The sequence below is a fragment of the Lontra canadensis genome, unplaced genomic scaffold (assembly GCF_010015895.1).
Source record: "Lontra canadensis isolate GAN:19392208 unplaced genomic scaffold, GSC_riverotter_1.0 scaffold27, whole genome shotgun sequence".
Lineage (NCBI taxonomy): Eukaryota > Metazoa > Chordata > Mammalia > Carnivora > Mustelidae > Lontra > Lontra canadensis.
The window spans coordinates 16,846,753-16,867,023 of record NW_022631021.1 but is presented as its reverse complement, the minus strand read 5'-3'; the positions used below and the strand labels follow the sequence as shown (position 1 = coordinate 16,867,023).

At 35.0% G+C, this 20,271-nt stretch overlaps 1 protein-coding gene across 1 annotated transcript in view; it reads left to right on the top strand.

The window, feature by feature from the left end:
* Window positions 1–14,858, top strand: part of GFRAL (GDNF family receptor alpha like) — a 41,389-nt gene extending 26,531 nt beyond the window's left edge. The window contains exons 5-7 of the mRNA XM_032864553.1: window positions 11,184–11,279; window positions 11,364–11,436; window positions 14,155–14,858. Coding sequence (XP_032720444.1) covers window positions 11,184–11,279; window positions 11,364–11,436; window positions 14,155–14,224 — 239 coding nt within the window. The 3' untranslated portion in view covers window positions 14,225–14,858. The remainder of the gene's footprint in view (window positions 1–11,183; window positions 11,280–11,363; window positions 11,437–14,154) is intronic.
* Window positions 14,859–20,271: the final 5,413 nt, after the last annotated feature.

The window sequence follows — 20,271 nt, the reverse complement described above, 5'->3', positions numbered from 1 at the left end:
AAGATGTCCCTGTTGATGTCTTAAGTTTCTAGAAAAACCATGTTTCAATACCTGCATCTCTCTTCACTCACTCTTCTTAGTATAACAGCCTGAAACTTACAATGGTATATTGTTTAAAGTACATATGGTAGTTATTACATGGAAAATGTACACTAAGCATATGTCTACAACCCTAATAGCTCCTTCCAACACGTCTACGCGGCTGCTTCCACCCAGTCAATTTCTCTCACTGTTCTTTGGCCCAAACTTTCATTCCAGCACCCCTCCTCCTCTACAATGGAAATATTGTTGCTTTGAATTGTTTTGTTCTTTTTTTAAAGTTTTAATTTTAATTCCAGTTAGTTAACATACAGTGTTATATTGGTTTCAGGTGTACAATATAGTGATCCAACATTGATTGTTTTGTTCTTTTAATACTGATGGGTAGCTGAAAGAGAACTTCTGAGGTATAACATCTCTTATTGATCCAAATAGGTACTTTTTTTTGTTAGTAAAACTAGCTTAGCAGTTACTATCCCTATATCTTGTTATTCTCTACCAACTGCTGGGTTTTTCAAAGGCCTTTACCTTATTAAACATAAGTCCCTGGGGGTTCCTGGGTGGCTCAGTTGGTTAAGCCTCTGCCTTTGGCTCAGGTCATGACCCTAGGGTCCTGGGATCGTGCCCCACATTGGGCTCTCTGCTCAGCAGGGAGCCTGTTTCTCTCTCTCTCTCTCTCCCTCTGCCTGCCATTCTGCTTACTTGTGCTTTCTATTTCTCATCAAATAAATAAATAAAATCTAAAAAAAAAAAAAGTCCCTGACCCCTTCTCTCTTTCTCATTAAGAACTTTCCACTAGCCTATTATAATGTGATTTAGAATTTGATTTCCTTCCTGTCCACTTCCAAAATCATATGTTTTCAATTCACTATCAATGATTCTCCATCCTGACCATTCATTTTATCTTCATCATTGGATTAGAAGATATCTAAGAGCAAAGAATTTTGAGAATTTCTCTAAGGTTCCATCTCACATTTGTGAAATGAAACTTGAATGCCCCGGTTCACAAGATTTTTTTTCAGAATTAAAACATTAAAACTAGTATTAGTATCAATGGGGTTTTTGGAGATTTCCATGAGAAAGTGCAATTGTAGGGAGGAATAGATGGGAAAGCAATGGTAAGAGAAGAACCAATGGTGGTTCTTTTTCTCTACCCCTTCCTGCTCGTCTTCCTTCCTTTCCTTGGAAGGATCTTCTTGGGCCAATTCACTGAAGTATTCTAAAACATTATGTCATCTGAAGAACCTAGAAGTCACTTTTCTTTTCTTTTCTTTTTTAAAGATTTAATTTATTTATTTGACACACAGAGATCACAAGTAGGCAGAGAAGCAGGCAGAGAGAGAGGAGGAAGCAGGCTCTCCACTGAGCAGAGAGCCTGATGCAGGGCTCGATCCCAGGACCCTGAGATCATGACCTGAGCTGAAGGCAGAGGCTTTAACCCACTGAGCCACCCAGGCACCCCTAAAAGTCACTTTTCATTTAGTCCTCTGTATTTTCAATATCAAATAAAACTCTAAGTTATATCATATTTAATAAGGATGTAATTTATTGAGTACTTCATGCTCTTTCCACATATCATCTGGTTTGACTTTTAACAATAAGCATTGTGGTAGGCATCATCCCATTTTAAAGATTAAGGAACAGAGTCTCAGTAACTTTGCCTAAAATGACAGAGCTGAGGTGAGGCAGAGCCAGTTTTGATCCATACCTAATTACAATGCTACTATGTTCTGCACCATTCTGCTTTCCAACAAAAATCTCTTTGTTTTAAATATACCCATCCACTGTCTCTTTTCTCTACAATAGATTCTACCACCTTTTTTTAGTTTTCATCTTCTCATATCTGATTTTTTTCATAGTTAGTTTCTTCACCAAACCAGCTGATTCACTATGACTAGACTAATTGTCCAACTGTGTCTTGATTGCATTATTTCTGTCTGCAAAAGACACCTGTTGCTCTCCATTGCTCCTGCTTTCATCCTTCCCACATGTAAGCTTCATCTGATTCCCAAGAACACCCAGAATGCAAATCAGGTCCTACTTCTCACCATTCCTCAAATGCATACCTTTCCTTTAGCTGTCCCTTGTTGATTCCCACCTCACTTTATTTAAATTATTGCCCTTACCTGAAAGCAGATTGAGGACTTCATAAGAGCAAAGTCATGTATCATCCTACCAATATATTCCCATGTTGACTGCCATTGTGCTAGCTCTGAAGTAGGAAGTAATTACTTATCTGGAAAACCTTTACTTGGGTCCAAATCTGGTGGTTTCTGCCACATGGTCCTGTGGACATTCATAGGTGACTAGATGTAAATGATCCGTGAACTCCTTCTCGTTCTGCTGGAATGGGTCTCCTAAGTAGAGGGCAGATTCTAAATTCTCCATATCTCATGAGGACAAATGAGAAATTGACTTATGGCAGATTAACTGACAGCAAATGTGGAATTAATGTTGCATCACACCAACCTCTCTAAGGGGTAATAGGAGTAGCATTTGGGGGTCAGGCATCTCCCAAGCCATAGGCTAAAAAGTTTGTTTAACTCCAAGGAATAGAGAACAAGAGAAATTGTGGTATCACTTGCTTGTATATATGTATGCCTAGTAGAGGAAAGGATTATAAATAATTCCTGTATTCAGGAACACAAAATACCATTAGTCTGATTTTTCGGACTTTCCACTGACTATACAAAAAGAGGAAGCTGCAATAAACAGTTTGTGCCTACCCTAAATATATAAATATTTGTCTATCAATCAGATTTGGCCATTTTTCCAAGGGTTTTGTTTTGTTTTGTTTTCCTTTTTTTAATGGATTCCTAGATGTATTCCATGGAGAAAATAAACTTAGATAAAGTTTCCCTAGCAAACAAAACAAAACAACACACACACACACACACACACACACACACAAAAAAAAAAAAAAAAAACAAAAAAACAAACACTGGAAAACACTTGCAGCCAGGACATAATTTATTTTGTCTAATCTAAAATTTTCCAAATTAATTTGTTTATGAGATCTTTAATTTGCCTAACACGTAAATGGGTTCTATAGAACTAGCATTTCATAAGAAATATTTAGACAATGCTGCCTCTTCTAACAAACTTTGAATTTACTGTGTCGACTTCAAGTCAGATTTCTGAAATAAGAAATGCCAGAAGATTCTACTTCAGTGAATTGACTCAAGATCTTTCCAAGGAAAGGAAAGAAGAGAAGGAGGATACAAAGGGAAAGAGGTAAAGAGAAAGAACCATCAAAGGAATTGCTTCTCTTATCCTTGTTTTCCCTTCCATTCCTCCCTACAGTTGTACATTCTTTCTCACAGACGTCTCCAAAAACCCTATTTATACTAATATTAGTTTTAATATTTTTATTCTCAAAAAAATTTTGTGAACCTAGGTATTCTAGTTTCATTTTACAAATGAGAGAACTGAAGCTTAGAAAAATTCTCAAAATTCTTTGTTCTCAGATATCTCCTAATCCAACGATCAAGATACTTACTTTTTGTCTATCAGTAAACAAACCTGATTTTTAGAATTAATTACTAGGCAAATAGTTTCTTAACACATTACTATTAAATAGTAACAATATGCATTCATTACAGATGGGACAATGATTTTTATTATTTTTTAAAAGATTGGTTTATTTACTTGAGAGAGAGAGAGAGAGAAAACACAAGTGAGGGGAGGGACAGAGGGAAAGAGGGAGAGAGAGATTCCTCAAGCAGACTCCCTTGAGCACAGAGCTCTGTCCCAGGATTCTAAGATCATGACCTGAGTCGAAATCAAGAGTCAGACACTCAACTGACTAAACCAACTAGGTGTCCTTGAATTTTCATTAAAAATGATAATGATATGTGAAAAATATGTGATTTATCCAATGACCCTTTGTCAATGTCAAAGATAAGAAAAAACTAAACATTATATAATCATACACTATACATGATGATACTACACATTAACAGATGTGCTATATCAAAGGTAAAATTGCTAATATATACTTTTTGGCCATTAGATAATTGCATAGGCATGGCATTATGATAGCCATATTACATTGTAAATTAGATAAATCTGGTGTCTATTTTTAAGAAGTTTGCTATCTAAGGAAAGCTAACTACATATATTATACTTTTATATTTGGCTTTCTCCCCCAAATTTGTAAATTTATGTTCAGGGAAGAGATACGGCAATTATATACCTTTTTTTTCCTTTTAAAAACTCAGTAATTTATAAAACTTTTTGAATTATCTCATCATTCCAAATGTCTATGAAGACTTTCCAAAATGTATCCCTTTTCTTCATTTTTTTTCCTAACTCTCTTATCCCTGGTGTTTTCAATCAGCCTATGAAAAATTGTGTAAGCTAGCCAGGTAAAGTCTTACACATTTTCAAAACAGTAGACATTAGGGAATCATCCAGTTCAAAGTAGAGATATCAGTAGATATCAAGTAGACAATTAATGTATTGCCACGTATACTTTTTCATAAAAAAAAATTCTATAAGAAAACTCTGCATAGGAAAACAAAAACTTATGAAGTTGATAAAATATGGTGTAAACTATTCCCATTCTGATCTTACATTTGTCTCATTACAAGCTCTCCTAGTGCTTGTAAAATATAATTCAAGGTAAAAATTACTGTTCAATTTTGGGAACACATTTTTTTTCTAATAAATTCATTCCAGATAGAGGTACTTTTTAGACAGTGGGGTTATTTTATATTTTTATCTGACTCAGGTTGTATCAATGTAGACATAGATTTTAGCAACCAAAGAAATAGCCAAGTCTGATTTTAAACAGTTACAACCAATCTTTTGTGCATTATTCTTTGTGTGCCCTTTGCCTGCTGAATATGCTGGAAAGCTTTATGTATCGTCTTAACTCTACATTGTAAAAACAGAAAATGCTCACCCTGATAACATAGTCTAAGATAATTGCTCTGAAGATTGCAACATTTCTTTAATATTTCTGTTAAATGTCAAAGTTAAAGTGGTTGATTTATTTCATTACACTGAAAATGATGAACATATTTCAATAGGGTTTGCAAGTTGAAACATCATACAGATGTATGTGAGTCATTTCAGAAACTTTATTTAGATGTGCGTCACCTCTTTTGTAGATTTCAGCAACAGAAACATATGAGATCATGAATATTTGCAAGCAAGTACTACTATGAAATACTTCTCATTGTGCAACACTACCAAATACAACTTGTCTCTATTACTTTTCAAAATTTATCACTTAATCCAGATGGCTGCCATATTAGAAAATACTGAAAATGTTTTTGCATAATTTTTGTGACCTCCACGGGGTAGATTTTACATACATATTGTTGAAGATTTTGCTACAGATTGTATCTTCACTATTTACCAACTCTGACCTTGGATAAGACAACTATTCTGAGTCTGAGTTTCTTAATCAAGTTGAGCTAGTAAGTCCTATTTGGTAGATGTTGTGAAGTTTAGCAGTGTTTGTCAAAATGCTTTTTAAAGTATTAAGCACCATATATATAGAAGTAAAGCATTTTGTTTATTCTATGAGTATGCACATGCATTTCTCCTTGTGTCTGTGTTTATACACTGTAGTATATACTCTATACACACACAGGCACACACAGAAAATATATGTTCTGCTAGCAGCATCAATGTCATCTGGGAAGTTATAAGAAATTCAGAATTTCTGCCTCATCCCAGACTTACTAAGTCAGAATTGGCATTTTAAGGTAAACGAAGAGCAATGTTAAAGTTTGGAAAGCATTTTTCCGTGTAGTCTACTTACAGTCTGATCTTTCTCTCTTTCCACCAACACACACATGTATATGTAGCAGCCAGAGAGCTAGGCTAAGAAGGTAGATTTATCATCATAAGTTGCTAAAAGAGAAGTCTAGGAAAGTACTTTATATTTTAACTAGAACTGACCATCAATAATAGTGGAAAGATAAAAAATACTAAGTGGCTCATTCCTGGAATAGTGTTTACTGCTGTCAATAATGAGGCAGAATGGATCATTGCATTTAAAGTTTGAATTAGATAATCTAAGACATCCTATCCAATTTTGTGATTCTACTATACATGCATACTTATATATTTATCGATATATATTCTAAACATGATTATTAAATTCCTATCTCCAATCTATATCTTTAGATCTGTTTTGTATGAGCCCACAGGTGACAGATATTTTTAATTCCAAGATTTAAAATTGCTGCCTTCTAAAACAATCATAGTATATTTATGCATATTTATCATATATAGATCATAGTGTGTTTATCTAATCTAGTGTTGGCTATTATGTAGCAATGCATAATTTGCATTCTAATTGCTTCCTCAGTTGCTATTTCATTATTTGCAGAAACTATTGAGGAAAATGTGAACAGCTGAGACTCATTATAATCTCTACGCAGTCTACTAGATGCGTGGGTAACACTGTTACTCAACCTAGGGCCAAAGAGCTTAATATGCCAGATTTGTCAACACAGTCAGTTACTAACACAGAGCTTTTGGTTCATGACAAAAGATCAAGGCAAATCTTCTTCAGTGCATACTTACACAAATATGTGTTTTTTGCTTTTTTTTTTTTTGTTGATATACAGAAAGCTGTATATATGTAATGGATAGAGCTAGATGATTTTGAAGAGAAATATACACGATGAAACTCACATCACCACAGTCTATACCTTAAGTATATCTATTACCTCTATGAGTTTCTTCCTATCCCGTATTTATTACTATTCTGCATGTGTGGTAGGAACATTCAACTTAATAGCTGCCCTCTCAGAAAATGTTTAAGTGTAAAATATAGCATTATTAACAATAGGCTCCATGGTGTACAGTAGGTTTTTTAGGACTTACTCATTTTGCATAACTGAAATTTCGTACCCTTTGACTATGTTGGAAGGGGCTATCCAAAGGATATTAATGCTGGTTAATCTGTGAGCTGTACCAGGGAGACTGGAGGCTCCTTGCCCCCTCCCCTATTCTTGGAGTATACATTCTACTCACTGTTCCCATAGCCAGAGCTGTTTCAAGGATGCAGTCTTGAACAATGTGTTGTTATTGTGACCATATGGACTATAGATGTGACTGAACCCCACTTAAGACCTCTGTATACACTTTTAAAATTCTAGTAGTTGAGTGCTAAGATCTACTATCTCGTGACTGCCCAAGGCAAGTCTCATATATAAGTTCTTGCTTATTAAAACAACCACCTAACAGGGCACCTGGGTGGCTCAGTGGGTTAAAGCCTCTGCCTTCGGCTCAGGTCATGATCCCAGTGTCCTGGGATCAAGCCCCACATCGGGCTCTCTGCTCTGCAGGGAGCCTTCTTCCTCCTCTCTCTCTCTCTCTTTCTGCCTGCCTCTCTGCCTACTTGTGATCTCTGTCTGTCAAATTAATAAAATCTTTAAATATAAATAAATAAATAAAACAACCACCTAACAATCTGGAGGGGTCCGCCTCTTTCTTCAGTCTTTCATCTGTGTATGGAGAACCAGTTAATAGATTTCATCCAGGGAACTTCTGAGGTTTGCAAACCAACAGGCTAATACTGCTAAGTTTCCCTTTCCCCCTGGTGCCTGACAAACATGGTTAGCCATACATAGTGCAAGAAGATAAATCCAAGACATCATCTCATCTTCTTTGAATTTGTCAATCTAAATGAATGAAGACGCTGCATGTTATTATTTAGGGAAAGCATGTTATCTGTTCAATTTACTCTTTACAACATACATTTTAGCAGTGATGTTATACTGTCATCATATGGGTTTAATACCAAGGTTTATCATGTTATTAATGTGTTGTCTTTCCAAATTTAAAGATGGTTATATATTTTCCTTTCTCCCCAGCTGTAATGCTTCTTAGATCCATTTTGGAAGGAGATTTATATACACTAATGATAGAAAGGTCCATGATACATGGACTCTCACTACTGATCATTAAGTGAAAAAATTCAAAACTCGTTTCCAATTTGGGAATTGAAATATCTTCAGATGACCATATTGAAATATTGATCAAATTAGAAATAGCTCCATATTGCATAACCCTTGGATATGCAAGAAGATCATCCTTGCATTTTCATTCTCAATGAAATTTTGTCATGGTATTGGCAGTCTTTTATTTAAAAATAGAAAGAAGCCAATAACATTTAACTATGCTATGTGACATGTTAGCAATTTTTTAAAAAGCTATAAAACATATTTAATTATTCTATGAAAATGTTCACTTTGTCAAGATTTTTCTTCCACGCAGACTTGTATATGTAAGTAGAATTTTAATCGAAGATTTACAAAGTTGCACTATATGATATATTTAATTTCTATTTCAACTATTCTGATATTTCTTTTTAAATCATTATTTTGTATCTGATCTATTGTATCCTTATTTATGCATTTACCATTTCATAAGAATTATAAAATGTAAAGTTTTAGATCCCATCAGCTCTCAGCCACTGCTGCACAAGGATTTGGAAGAAAAAGAAAAAAAAAGAAAAGAAATGATCACATCTCTGTAGTTATTTGAGGAGAACACTATTTAAATTTGTTCTTAACATAGGGCTGAAATTAATCTTGATTTCCCATCAAATGTACAGGGATTTTACAATATAGTTCATAATAGTGTTTAACTCCTCTAGGGTATGAGTTAAGATAAACAAGTCACTGACAGTGTTTATCTATAAATATAGCAGATGGTGTGGGACTGAGGTTGGTTATTAACTCTGCCGACTTTAATTTCATGGTTATAAAACACCGTAAACCTCACTGTTTATAAAAGGCAGGGAAGAATCTCCAATGGGCTTCAGTAGCCAAGAAACCCTCTGTAACATTAATCTCTCTAACTGATACTCGGTATCCTCCTAGGGTGCAATATTTAAGATTGTGGAGTGATTGCTAGACACATTAAAATTTTCACTGGGATCATTAGCTAACATTTCTGTCATTGATCTATTATAACTTTGTTAATGAGTTCCATGTGAGTGAAATTTAGTGAATGAGACGATTCTTTTTAAAACTTTGGTAGGTGAATGTTTAACAATTACCTACCTAGAGGCAGCCTAATTTGTCAGAATAGTAACCTTTTTTCTTATGTAAAGATGAATCATGGTACCTAACTAGACCAAATGTACTTAGGGATAGAATTTCATAAAGGAATACTATAGCATCATTCAAATAATTAGCCAATGTACATTATACATCTATATGTAAGCCATGGATCTGCCTCAAAATGCCATAGAATTTTAAATTTAAAAGAATTAAAACATTATAAAATGCCATAGAATTTTTTTAAAAACAAAACTATCCTTCATATTCTGAAGCGATTTGAATATAAAATTTTAATATAATTTGCTTCACCAAAATCTGTAAGATCAACTTGATTAAAATTAATTCTTCCCCAAAAAAGGAACCACTAGTATAAAAATATTATTTGAAATAGCTCAGTTTTCCCATTCCAACTTTATAGTGAATAACAAAATGTATTTTATGACAAAATTGAAAAAAAAATTCACACACTCTACCTCTATTACTTTTGATTTTAGAAGAGATTGATTTTTCAGTTCCTATGAAAGTCAGACTTCTATAAATATATGATAACCCAGTATGTAAGTCTAGAAATTAAAAAAATCTTAAACTAAAACATCTTCACTGTATTAGAGTTCAGACTCCTTGAAAATGGGTTTTCTAATAACAAAATCTTCCCTTTTCTACCTCTTACGTTGGCTCCTTCTCTTGGGCCCATACTGAGAGCTTTGTTAGGATCTGAAGTCTGTCTCCTCTGCTTTCTGCTGATTATTCCTAACTTAGACCTCAAATCTTGGCTTCCAAGCAGCTGGCTTGTGTACAGCAGCAACTCTTGGTGAAGAAAGGACTGGATGGGACTGTTGGTAATATGTCTTTCCATCTCCCTTCCTACTCAGAGCCTCTTGTCACTAATTGTCATCAGATGTATGATTCCACTATTTGATGCACTCATTTCTACAAACAACAGTCTACTCAGACTTTTAGGTCTCAAAGGACATGAAACAGAGTGGACAGCCAGTCTCTCAAGGGGAAACTTTATCTTATCTCCCCCACCCATTTTTAAAGATTCAAATCCTACCTGAATCTTCATCATCAAAGAAATTGGTTAGTGGGCTATTGGTATATTTAACATTCATATCTGTGTTGAACTGAATCAAAACTAGGGATGAGTTCACTTCAAAGTTATCAATGAATGTCACTAAAAATGAATCCATTAATTAGTTTTAAGGATCCCATCTTTTTGTCTTGTAAGTTGTGAAGTGAGATAGATACGTGTTTAGCAAAATGTTGCCACAAAGACTAGGGCCATAGAGTGGCTTTTTCATAAGTGTGACCCTTTCCCATAAGTGTGACAAAAGCTAGTTGACAACAATAGAGAGGGAAGGGACTTACAAGAGACAGAGTAGGGAAATAAGGAAAGTTGGATGTTGGAAGACTAAGGGTGAACAGAGTGATTGTTTTAGGGACTTGATAAAAATTTATAAATACAGGGGTGCCTGGGTGGCTCAGTCAGTTAAACATCTGCCTTCAGCTTAGGTCATGACCTCAGGGTCCGGGGATGGAGCCCCACCTCAGGTTCTCTGCTCAGTGGGGAGTCTGATTCTCCCTCTCATTCTCCCTCTGTGCTCTCCCTTTCTTTCTCTTTCTCAAATAAGTAAATAAATAAGTTTTGGTTTTTTTTAAAGATTCGTAAATACAAAGTGTTTTAGGGAAATGAGATATCCTTAAAAGCACATTGGAATAATCATTCCCGTAAAACAAACAAACAGGAAACTTTCTAATATTACAATGGGTAGCTTCAAGTTGCTGATTTTTACCCCTGGTCTTTATATAAGGTACAGTGAACTGTCGTGAAGTGTAATGTACTTCCCTAATCATGGTTTTGGAAAACAAAAAACAAAAAAACAAAAAACCCAGCAATCTCTGTAAAGAAATTATCTGATTAAAAGGTGGAAAAAAAAAACCTGTTAAAATGTAAGGAACGTGCTCCTACTTTCATCCTCACCTATCAGATTTTATTAAGAGAGCATCAGAAATAAATTGCTACCTTGTAATATAATATAAAACAAATTACAACCCTTAGAAAAAAGTTATGTATGACTTTTAAATACTCTAATTTTCATTATTTTCTTTCAGATTATCTGAATCTGTCTAATGTCAAAGGCATGGCATTGCATAAAAGAAAACCTGCAAAGGAGATAACTCTGAATGGATTTCATTCCCCTTTCAATGGTCAGTTAAAAATCCATCCTCTATTTTTGCTATTTATTCTCTCTCAAAAATTCAGTAATTGTTTTTTTAATCTTTCGTTTCTAGGAGAAGTAATCTACGCTGTCATGTGCATGACAGTCACCTGTGGAATCCTTCTCCTGGTTATGCTCAAGCTGAGGTAACTGGATACAACTCAGAAGGGAAGGGCTAGAACAGAATCGGCCTGGTTACAGCCATTTCACAATGGCAGACCCTACAAAGGGCCTGAGAATGAAAGCTTCTCCGTTAAGACATACTAAATCATTTTTTAATGTGGGATAGGTCCATGGAAACATTACTCTAAGTCTTCAGATGCAAGAGAAATGTGATCAGGGAGATTTTTTTTTCTTTAATGTTGCATTTTAGCAGCACATGTGCATCGTTCCCCCCAATTAAACTGTTATCAATCTTTCCCCTGGTTTTCCTACAAATTCCAAGTTGAACTTTGCTGCATTCCTCATTCAAATCATTTGCAGGATTGATCAGCTTACCTAACAGAGCTGTTGTGGACTTTGTATGGTTTATATTTATCTGAAGATTTCCTCTTCAGTTTCTTATATGCTAATAAACTGTATTCATGTTTTAATATACAGTTATTAAAAGAAGCATTTAATGAGACTTCACAGGGTACCCTTAGAAACACTTATTACTATTTCCTCGCATTAATTCACTCTTTCCAAATCTTTTTCCTTGGCTGTCCTCGTTGCTGGAATGCAGTAATGCTCCAGCAAACATGTGGGACTTACATTAGAGATGTATCAATGTCTATATTTCTAGATGTCCAGGGTCTAAAATTTTTCCACTCATTTAATATTGACCAATAGACATAAAACAGTGTATATTTGCTTACCTTTCATTTTTAAAAAAGAACTCATATTTATAAATCAGTGATGTTCATTTTCTTTAAGATTTTTATTTATTTGACAGAAAGAGAGAGTACAAGCAGGGGGAGCAACAAAGGCAGAGGGAGAAGCAGACTCCCCGCTGATCAGGGAGCCTGATGTGGGACTTGATCTCAGGACACTGAGATCATGACCTAAGCTGAAGGCAGCCGCTTAACCAACTGAGCCACCCAGAAGCCCCTGATGTTTGTTTTCTTGTTCATTATACATGAGTGTGTATTTGTGTCTCATTTGAGTATCGTGCAATGAAGAAATATGTATGTTTGCATATATACATTTATATCATGTATAGGCACACACACATAGAATATATTTATCAGTAAGATTAAGTCTAGAGAAGAGCAATGGCAATAGACCTTTCTCTTACGGCAATCTCAGAGAATTCAGTACACTACTCAATGCTTGTGTACTGATGGCTTCTCCAGAAATCTCTCACTTTAAGACCTTGACAAGCAGGCAGATAAAATGAAATACTTAAGTGGAGAGGTATATGGCAATACCAACAGGTCAGGCACTTGATGAGTTTATACTCTGCCCAAATATATTCCAATGAATTTTTAAATGCAGTGTCTACTTATCTACTCATTGGATCCCATCCCATGGAGCATTTAATTTGGTGCTCACCAACACAAGTACCCAAACTGCTTTTCTCCAAGGCCTTAAAATTGTATGTGTATGAGATGTTCCTTGGGTCCCAAGATACAGTTTAAAGGCTAAATAGCTCTAGTTTCTAAGGGGGTTAATAGCATTGGAATTTATTAAACTTGACTTTGGTTTAAAATACTTGAGAGCACTGTCAGTTACTGGACCTGCCTACCTATTCCATTATAGACATATCATTTCAGAGAGACACAGATGGTTTTCTTGTTTAGCCAAAATCTTATTTTAATGGTTCTGAATCTTTATTTCTTAGACACAAATAATGTATAAAGTTCATATCTATCACATTGAGTTTTTATAGATTACTGTTGTACCGCAGATAAGTAAGGTATTTTCTTTCAAAATTCCCTGTTTAAGTTCACCTTCTTTCTCATCTGCCTATCCCTTTACTGGATGATAATGTGGGTGTTTTCGACAAAAATCTTGAATTTACTCTAATGTATATTTTAAGGCAAATCATTCCTACTATTAAGTACACCACATGTAGTTACAAATTATTTTCCATAAAATTTAAAATGAATCTTTACCCATAATCTGAAAGATCCAGAAAGTAAATGATCTAGGGTTAAGTAAATGACAAAATTACAAGCCATCATGGAAAGAACAAAACAAACAAAATCATCAGTAACAACAAAACCCATGTTACACTAGGGGTGACCAGCACCTTTTAATGAAAGAAGGCTGGTTGCCACTTCAGGCATTGGGAATACCTTTCTGCAACACAAGTTAACATTTTTACATTTGTTTCATGTTATGCGAAATTAAAACAACCCTGAATCTTCGGAGGAATTTGTAAAGAAGTCAATAATTTAAAACTTAAATATTGAGGCACCAGGACACCTGGGTGGCTCAGTCAGTTAAGCATCTGTGCTTGATTTTGGCTTAGGTCATGATCTCAGGTCCTTGAGATCAAGCCCCACTTGGGTTCTGTGCTCAGTGGGAAGTCTGTTTCTCTCCTTCACCCTCCCCTTTTGCCCTTCACCCCTTCTCTTTCTAAAATAAATAAATTAAATAAATAATAAATAAATCTTAAATATGAAGTAAGTCTTAAATAATTTAAAACTTAAATGTAATTTAAAAGACTCTTAAAATAATGATTCCTTGGAAATCACAGTTAAATGCATACTTCTTAGAAAGACTATAGAATATTCGACTATTGAGACTTTACATTCAGGAACTTGATTATATTTTTCTCTCCAGGGATAAAATCCATCCAGAAATATAAGCACATAGAAGCTCATTTGTAAAATCATTAAAATAGCATGTTGTTAACTTTAACTTTTACTTTTATATAGAACTTCCAGGATATCAAGTCAAACAAGAGATCATTCACCAATCCAAATACCTGGAGGACTGATTCTTTAAGAGTCAAGGATCATTAACAACCACTTTCTTTACAGGAAGTCTTTGTAGTCAGTCAACAGAATACCCCAGCTGTCATCAATAAGGAAAATGTGAAGATGGATCTAATGATATTGGATCATTAAGGATAATAATGTAAGAAATAGTAATAATGGCATGATGTTAGATTTTTTTGTTTTTTTAAGAAAGTATTCAAGTAAAAATGTATGGTGGTAACTTTTATGACACTGGTAGAAAATTAAAGTCTTCCTTGAAGGCAAAATATGTTACCCCAAGTTACAGTCTGCATGATTTGTTTCATAATAAATTTGAATCTATATAATAGTAATTAGTTACATCAAAATATGATATATTATGGTTAGCAGGGTTTATTTTTCCTGATCCATCTTATAAGTTCCCATTGACTTGCCAAAAGGAAAATGCTAATGGAGATATCCAGTATAATTTGTTATTTGTGTACTCTTATCCATTTTCAAATCATTAGCTACATCATTAGCATTGACTTTAAGTTCCTACATATATTTGTCTAGATGGTTGGTCTTAAATATCAGAAATAAGATCTTTGGTTTTTGTAACTTAAATACTGTTGAATTTCACTTCTTTAACTTGATGTCTTTACTTCATACCTATAAAAATGTAGAGCAACACATTGCCTGAAAAACTCAATGTGCATTTCAATAATGACATACTTGTGAGTTTAATTTTTTCTATGCTAATTACTGTGAATTTCTGCAATAATAAACTAATACTCAAATTATTATAGTCGTATTGTTTCCATATGTTACTTTGGCCTGATTTGACACCAGAATAGAACTGTGATTAGAAAATTATGAAAAAGATGTTTGTTAGTTTAGTTTTGATACATATGGGTTTTTCACCTGTCTGAAATCATATTAGTACCACTGCTTAGAATACATATGAGGCTTTATTATCTACAGTAGCACAGGAGCACAAATATTCAATAAACTGAGCATACTAATAAATAGTATATATTTACATTTAAAGGTCAAATGTTTGGTCTCATATCTATTGTTGTTTACCATGTTTCAGATTAAATCACTATATTAAATTAAATTTGAAGTTACCATTTGACTATGTTTACTGAAAAAGCCATCTTTTAAAACAGGGAAGAATGATTTGGGAAGTCAGAAAGCTCTCTCAAGAAGTTCTATATATTCCAGTGTCTGTTAGCTCCCTAAATTATATGAAGAGAATGTAAGCATTTCTACCTCCAAATCCCTGTTATATAATATGATCTTGCTAATGTCCAGGAAAAACAGACTGTCTCTGGAAAACTGAGGAAAGAAGTCAAGTTGCTTTAAACAGAATCTTACCTCTTAGGCCAGCAAGAATGAATAGGTCTTTTTGGGCAGAATTTCAGAAGTAGGGATCCACATGCAACATTTAAAGAACTTTAAAGAATCAGCTATCCCTGGACAGGGAGTCTAAAGTGAGAAAATATGGGATATAAAACTGACAAACATCAGGACTGAGACACAAAAGGTTCATAACCATGTAGCTAAGAAGTCAAGATCCTATAAATGTAGCTTTCAGGCCCCTTCAGAACATGGTCACCATCCCACCCCCATCTTTCACTCTTCCTCATCCCGGCCTCTAGAAAGCCTTTCCTTACAGCCTTGTCCTGTTCTAGAGTTAGGAACTCCTGCTCAGTGCTCCCCCCATCTTGGACTACTATACCTTATTATGATTTATTTTTCATTATTGTTTTTCATAGTAAATTGTAAACGTTCTAATTGAATCTCTTGATTCATCTCAAATTTCCCTTCCTTTATACATGGTCAATTAAAAGAAAGCTGTTTAATGAATGAATTTCCTCATTTGGAAAGCCATGAAGTGTCATTAAATAATTCTAAACAGAGGAGTGACTTCCAATTTATGAATGAGAAGATGCATGTCGGCAGAAATGTAAACGGTGGACTGAAGATGGCTAACACTAATGTCACGGAGTCTACTAAAAATGCACTGTAATGTGGAGCCAATAAATATTGAGGGTTTGCATTAATTCATGTGTTCAACATATATTTACTGAATATATACTATGTACCAGCCGCTCTACTAGGCACTGGAGACAGAGTTCTGAACACTGGAGACAGAGTTCTAAATTTCTCTTGGAAATTTGGAGTACATACAAGTAAAGACAGTAATTTGTGAAAGTGATAGATGCTACTAAGAAATGATAGGCTGGTGATTAAGAGTGATGTAACAGTGACAGGAGAGAATAGCATGGACATAAATATTTCATAAATAAAATGGTAGGGATTTGATATTAGATATTTGCAGAGAACAACATCATGAAGATCATGGCAGGAACAGAGATTAAGAGTAGATAAACCACTAAGAGTAGAAAACCGGCTCAGAGGAGAGGAGGAACTTGGAATGGGAAAAGACTGTTTGCCACTTAGCTTCAGATCTGTTACCAGTTTTCTCTGCCTTGTATATACCCCAGGAGGCTGACCTGTATGAATACAGGTTCTCTTGTCCTCTGGCTTCCAGTTGGGTTTAGCCAATAGTGAAAAGATGGGGGGACATCCCTCCATGAGAGCCCAACTTGGGCTAGCTGTTTCCCTGGACAGAATATCACTGTTTCTATCAATGTGGCTTTTTCTACACGAATCTCCCCTTCTGAATTCCAGAAACATTTCCCTTTTCATTCAGGACTAGCAGTAGTAATTACTCAGCTATTACTATTCTTGAGTTCCTGAGTTACTGGTTTACTCCTTATGGTTTTCCAACAACTACCTATACCTGTATAAAGGCTCCCTAAATCAAACTCTTATAGTCATCGAGTTTTAGATAACTTGGACTTTATACTAATTTGAGTATACTATTTGTTTCCTTTTGGGTCCCAAACTAATGCTCTTAGTAATTATTTCAGTTTGGACCATTCACTGGAAAACCAGTGGGATATCCATGTGGAGTTTTCTAGTGGCCAACCAGAAAAATATTGTTATGGCATTGCTGAGGGGGATCTAAACTAGAGCCACTGAATTTGGAACTTTACAAGATTTTCCTTATCTCTCCCTCCCCAAGAGGAGAAAGCAAGTTTACCACTAGAGGTTGCTGGTGATTTCTGGGGAAAAAAAAAAAAACATTGGGAAAATGGTTACTAGATGACAGACTTCTCAGAAGAATTCGAACAGTGATGAAATTCCCTCCAGAGGAGGACCTGGATGGCTCAGTCAGTTAAGCATTTGCGTAAGGCTCAGGTCATAATCACAGGACCCTGAGATCTGGCTTCCTGCTCAGCAGGGCATCTGCTTCTCGCTCCGCTTCTCTCCCACCCCAGCTTGTGTTCCCTCTCATGCTCACTCTCTCTCTCAAATAAAGTCATTATTAAAAAAAGAAAAAAAGAAAGAAAGAAATCCCCTAAGTTATAAGGTTTTGTTCCTCTAGCTTCATCTACATATTTACCTACAGCCACTTTTTCTCCCTAGAACTGTTTGCATAAAACCCCACAGGTGCTCCTTGGTAGGAGTCAGGAGAGTGGTACCAGCTGAGATTCAGCAAGATGAATCAGAAAGCTCCTTGGGAAGGGATTTAAGGCAGAAGGAAAACAAGGACTTTGTTGCTACTCTAAAGGCAGGGCTCCCAACTAGTCTTACTTTTGAATTCCCTGTGGGCCTTCTGAGAACATATTTTTGGGACTTACGGAAACCTGCATCCCTTTTGTTGCCATGTACAGTGAAATGAAGATGAACAACTTAAAGAGTAAGTGAAAGATTTCTTTTTTTTACTTTTTTGAGGGAACCGGAGGAGATTATGCTGAGTGGAATTAGTCAAGCAGAGAGAGTCAATTATCATACGATTTCACTTACTTGTGGAGCATATGGAATAACATGGAGGACGTTAGGAGAAGGAAAGGGGAAGTGAAGGGGGGGAAATCGGAGGGGGAGATGAACCATAAGAGACTGTGGACTCTGAGAAACAAACTGAGGGTTTTGGCAAGGGTGGGGGGGTGGTGTTGGGAGAGCCTGGTGGTTGGTATTAAGGAGGGTATGTATTGCATGGAGCACTGGATATGGTGCATAAACAATGAATCTTGGAACACTGAAAAAATTAAAAAAAAAAAAAAAAACATCAAATTGGAGAGTTCTACAACCAAAGAAATAAAATCTAAGGAATTGTTAGTCAAAATGATGGCATCACTGCCTTAAAGGCATGCCATGTTAGCATGTGTATTTGGTGCATCCCCACTGATGTTTTCCATGCGCTTGCTCGTCTATTCTTTCACACTTTGCTCCTCAAAACTTTAAGAGGAGTATCCAGGTGCAATCACTCACTGCACTCCGGTATCTCAAGTTGTTCCCTCCATACTGCTTTGAGACTTGAATGTCCATTCAGATCACACTGGTTACATCCAGAAACTTATTCTGGGAATTGGCATTTCCAAAGCTTTTCTGCGTAGTCAAGTCCGTTTCCATAAATGTATCTTCTTTAATTAGGGATTTATCACACAGGTATCTGTTATCTTGGTTGTACAAAGAGAAGGAAAATAGGCCTTTAAAACAGTGATTTAGTCAGATATAATTTTAGATAAAGTCATAAAACTTCATAGAACTAGAATTTCTCCATCTACTTCATATAATTATGTTAATATATTAATATGTCTATGAAATATGTAATTACTCATTTTGAGTGTAATGGACTTTGGATATCTGTATATTAGTTGAATTTGTGCTAGAGAGAACCGTGACAAGGTAAAATATTTTCTGAATCTTTTATGCTTAGGTAAAAATACAACTGCAAACATAAAACAGCCATCTTTCAAGTAAAAATCTTCATTTGCGAGCCTGGAGTTTGCTTTGGTTCTATGTTTACTAATTAAGGAGTTAATTTTTATTTTAATATCATATGTGTGTGCTCATGAAATTTTCTGTTTTCTTAAGAATATTTATTTCCTTTATGCAGTGGTTTAAAATTTTTAACATAAATATTAGTTTTATTTCCTCTGGATAGAAGTTCTTAAAAAAGGCTTGAGGAGGATGTATTTCCATGATTATTAAAAACCTAATTTACATAAAATAATACTGGAAAAAAGAATATGTATTTAAGATGGCTAAATAAATACTTTGAGACTTTACTAAAATTTCATGTTGCATAACTGTTTTTGCAGAAATCCTTTTATAAGGTGAGTTTTTACTGAATGCTTACATTTACTATACTCCTTTAATATTTTTGCAATAAGTGTAACTGCTGCTCTTCTGTCTGAAAATCCTAATTTAGTGAACCACTGAAAGTAATGAGCCTCCTAAGAAGAGCAGATGGTATTTTTAGGGCAATGTAAACATAAGAAAAGAAGTAGCCATAAATACAAAAGTGGAATAAGTCCTTTAGAAAATATTCACAAACATCAAATATCTATGATGGACAAGTAATTTAATTTTGGTGTTGGCAGAAATATAAGTCCCTGAGATCTGGAGCAGATGTTACTGACTTGGTAGACACAAAAGCGCAGTTACCATAGAGGAAAGAGATAGGTGAGAAAATGTAAACCATGAATATAGGCAAGTGTTAGAGTTTTGCTTCTATGGACAGCATTGCATATGGGATGTGTCTGGAGTTTCTGTGAATGTGAGATCATCAACTGATAACTGAGAGGAAAAGATAGAAGGAAGAGAGATTGTGAAATGGTTATTTTGGGGAATGCGTTAAGTATACTTATTAGGGAAGTATTGTAGCCGCAACATTTCTAAGCTTATCTTTGTTCAAATCCTTGTTGGCTTCTTGTTCTGTGATTTGGGACAAAATACTTAAATTCTGAGCTTTGGTTCCCTCAACTTTGAAATAAGGTTAATAGCATTTACCTGAAGCTTTTGAGAGAAATAAATTTTTAATATCTTTTTTAAGTCCACTGTAACTGTTTTGGCATATAGTAAGAAGTGTATGTGGGCTTTCTACTATGTAATTATTCGAATCATCTGGCATGATATTTGTGCTCGTAAAATACATATGTCAAAGTTGTGTTTTTTTGTTTGGTTGGTTTTTGTTTCATTTTATTTTTGCCATCAACTAACCAGATGTAAAGAGCT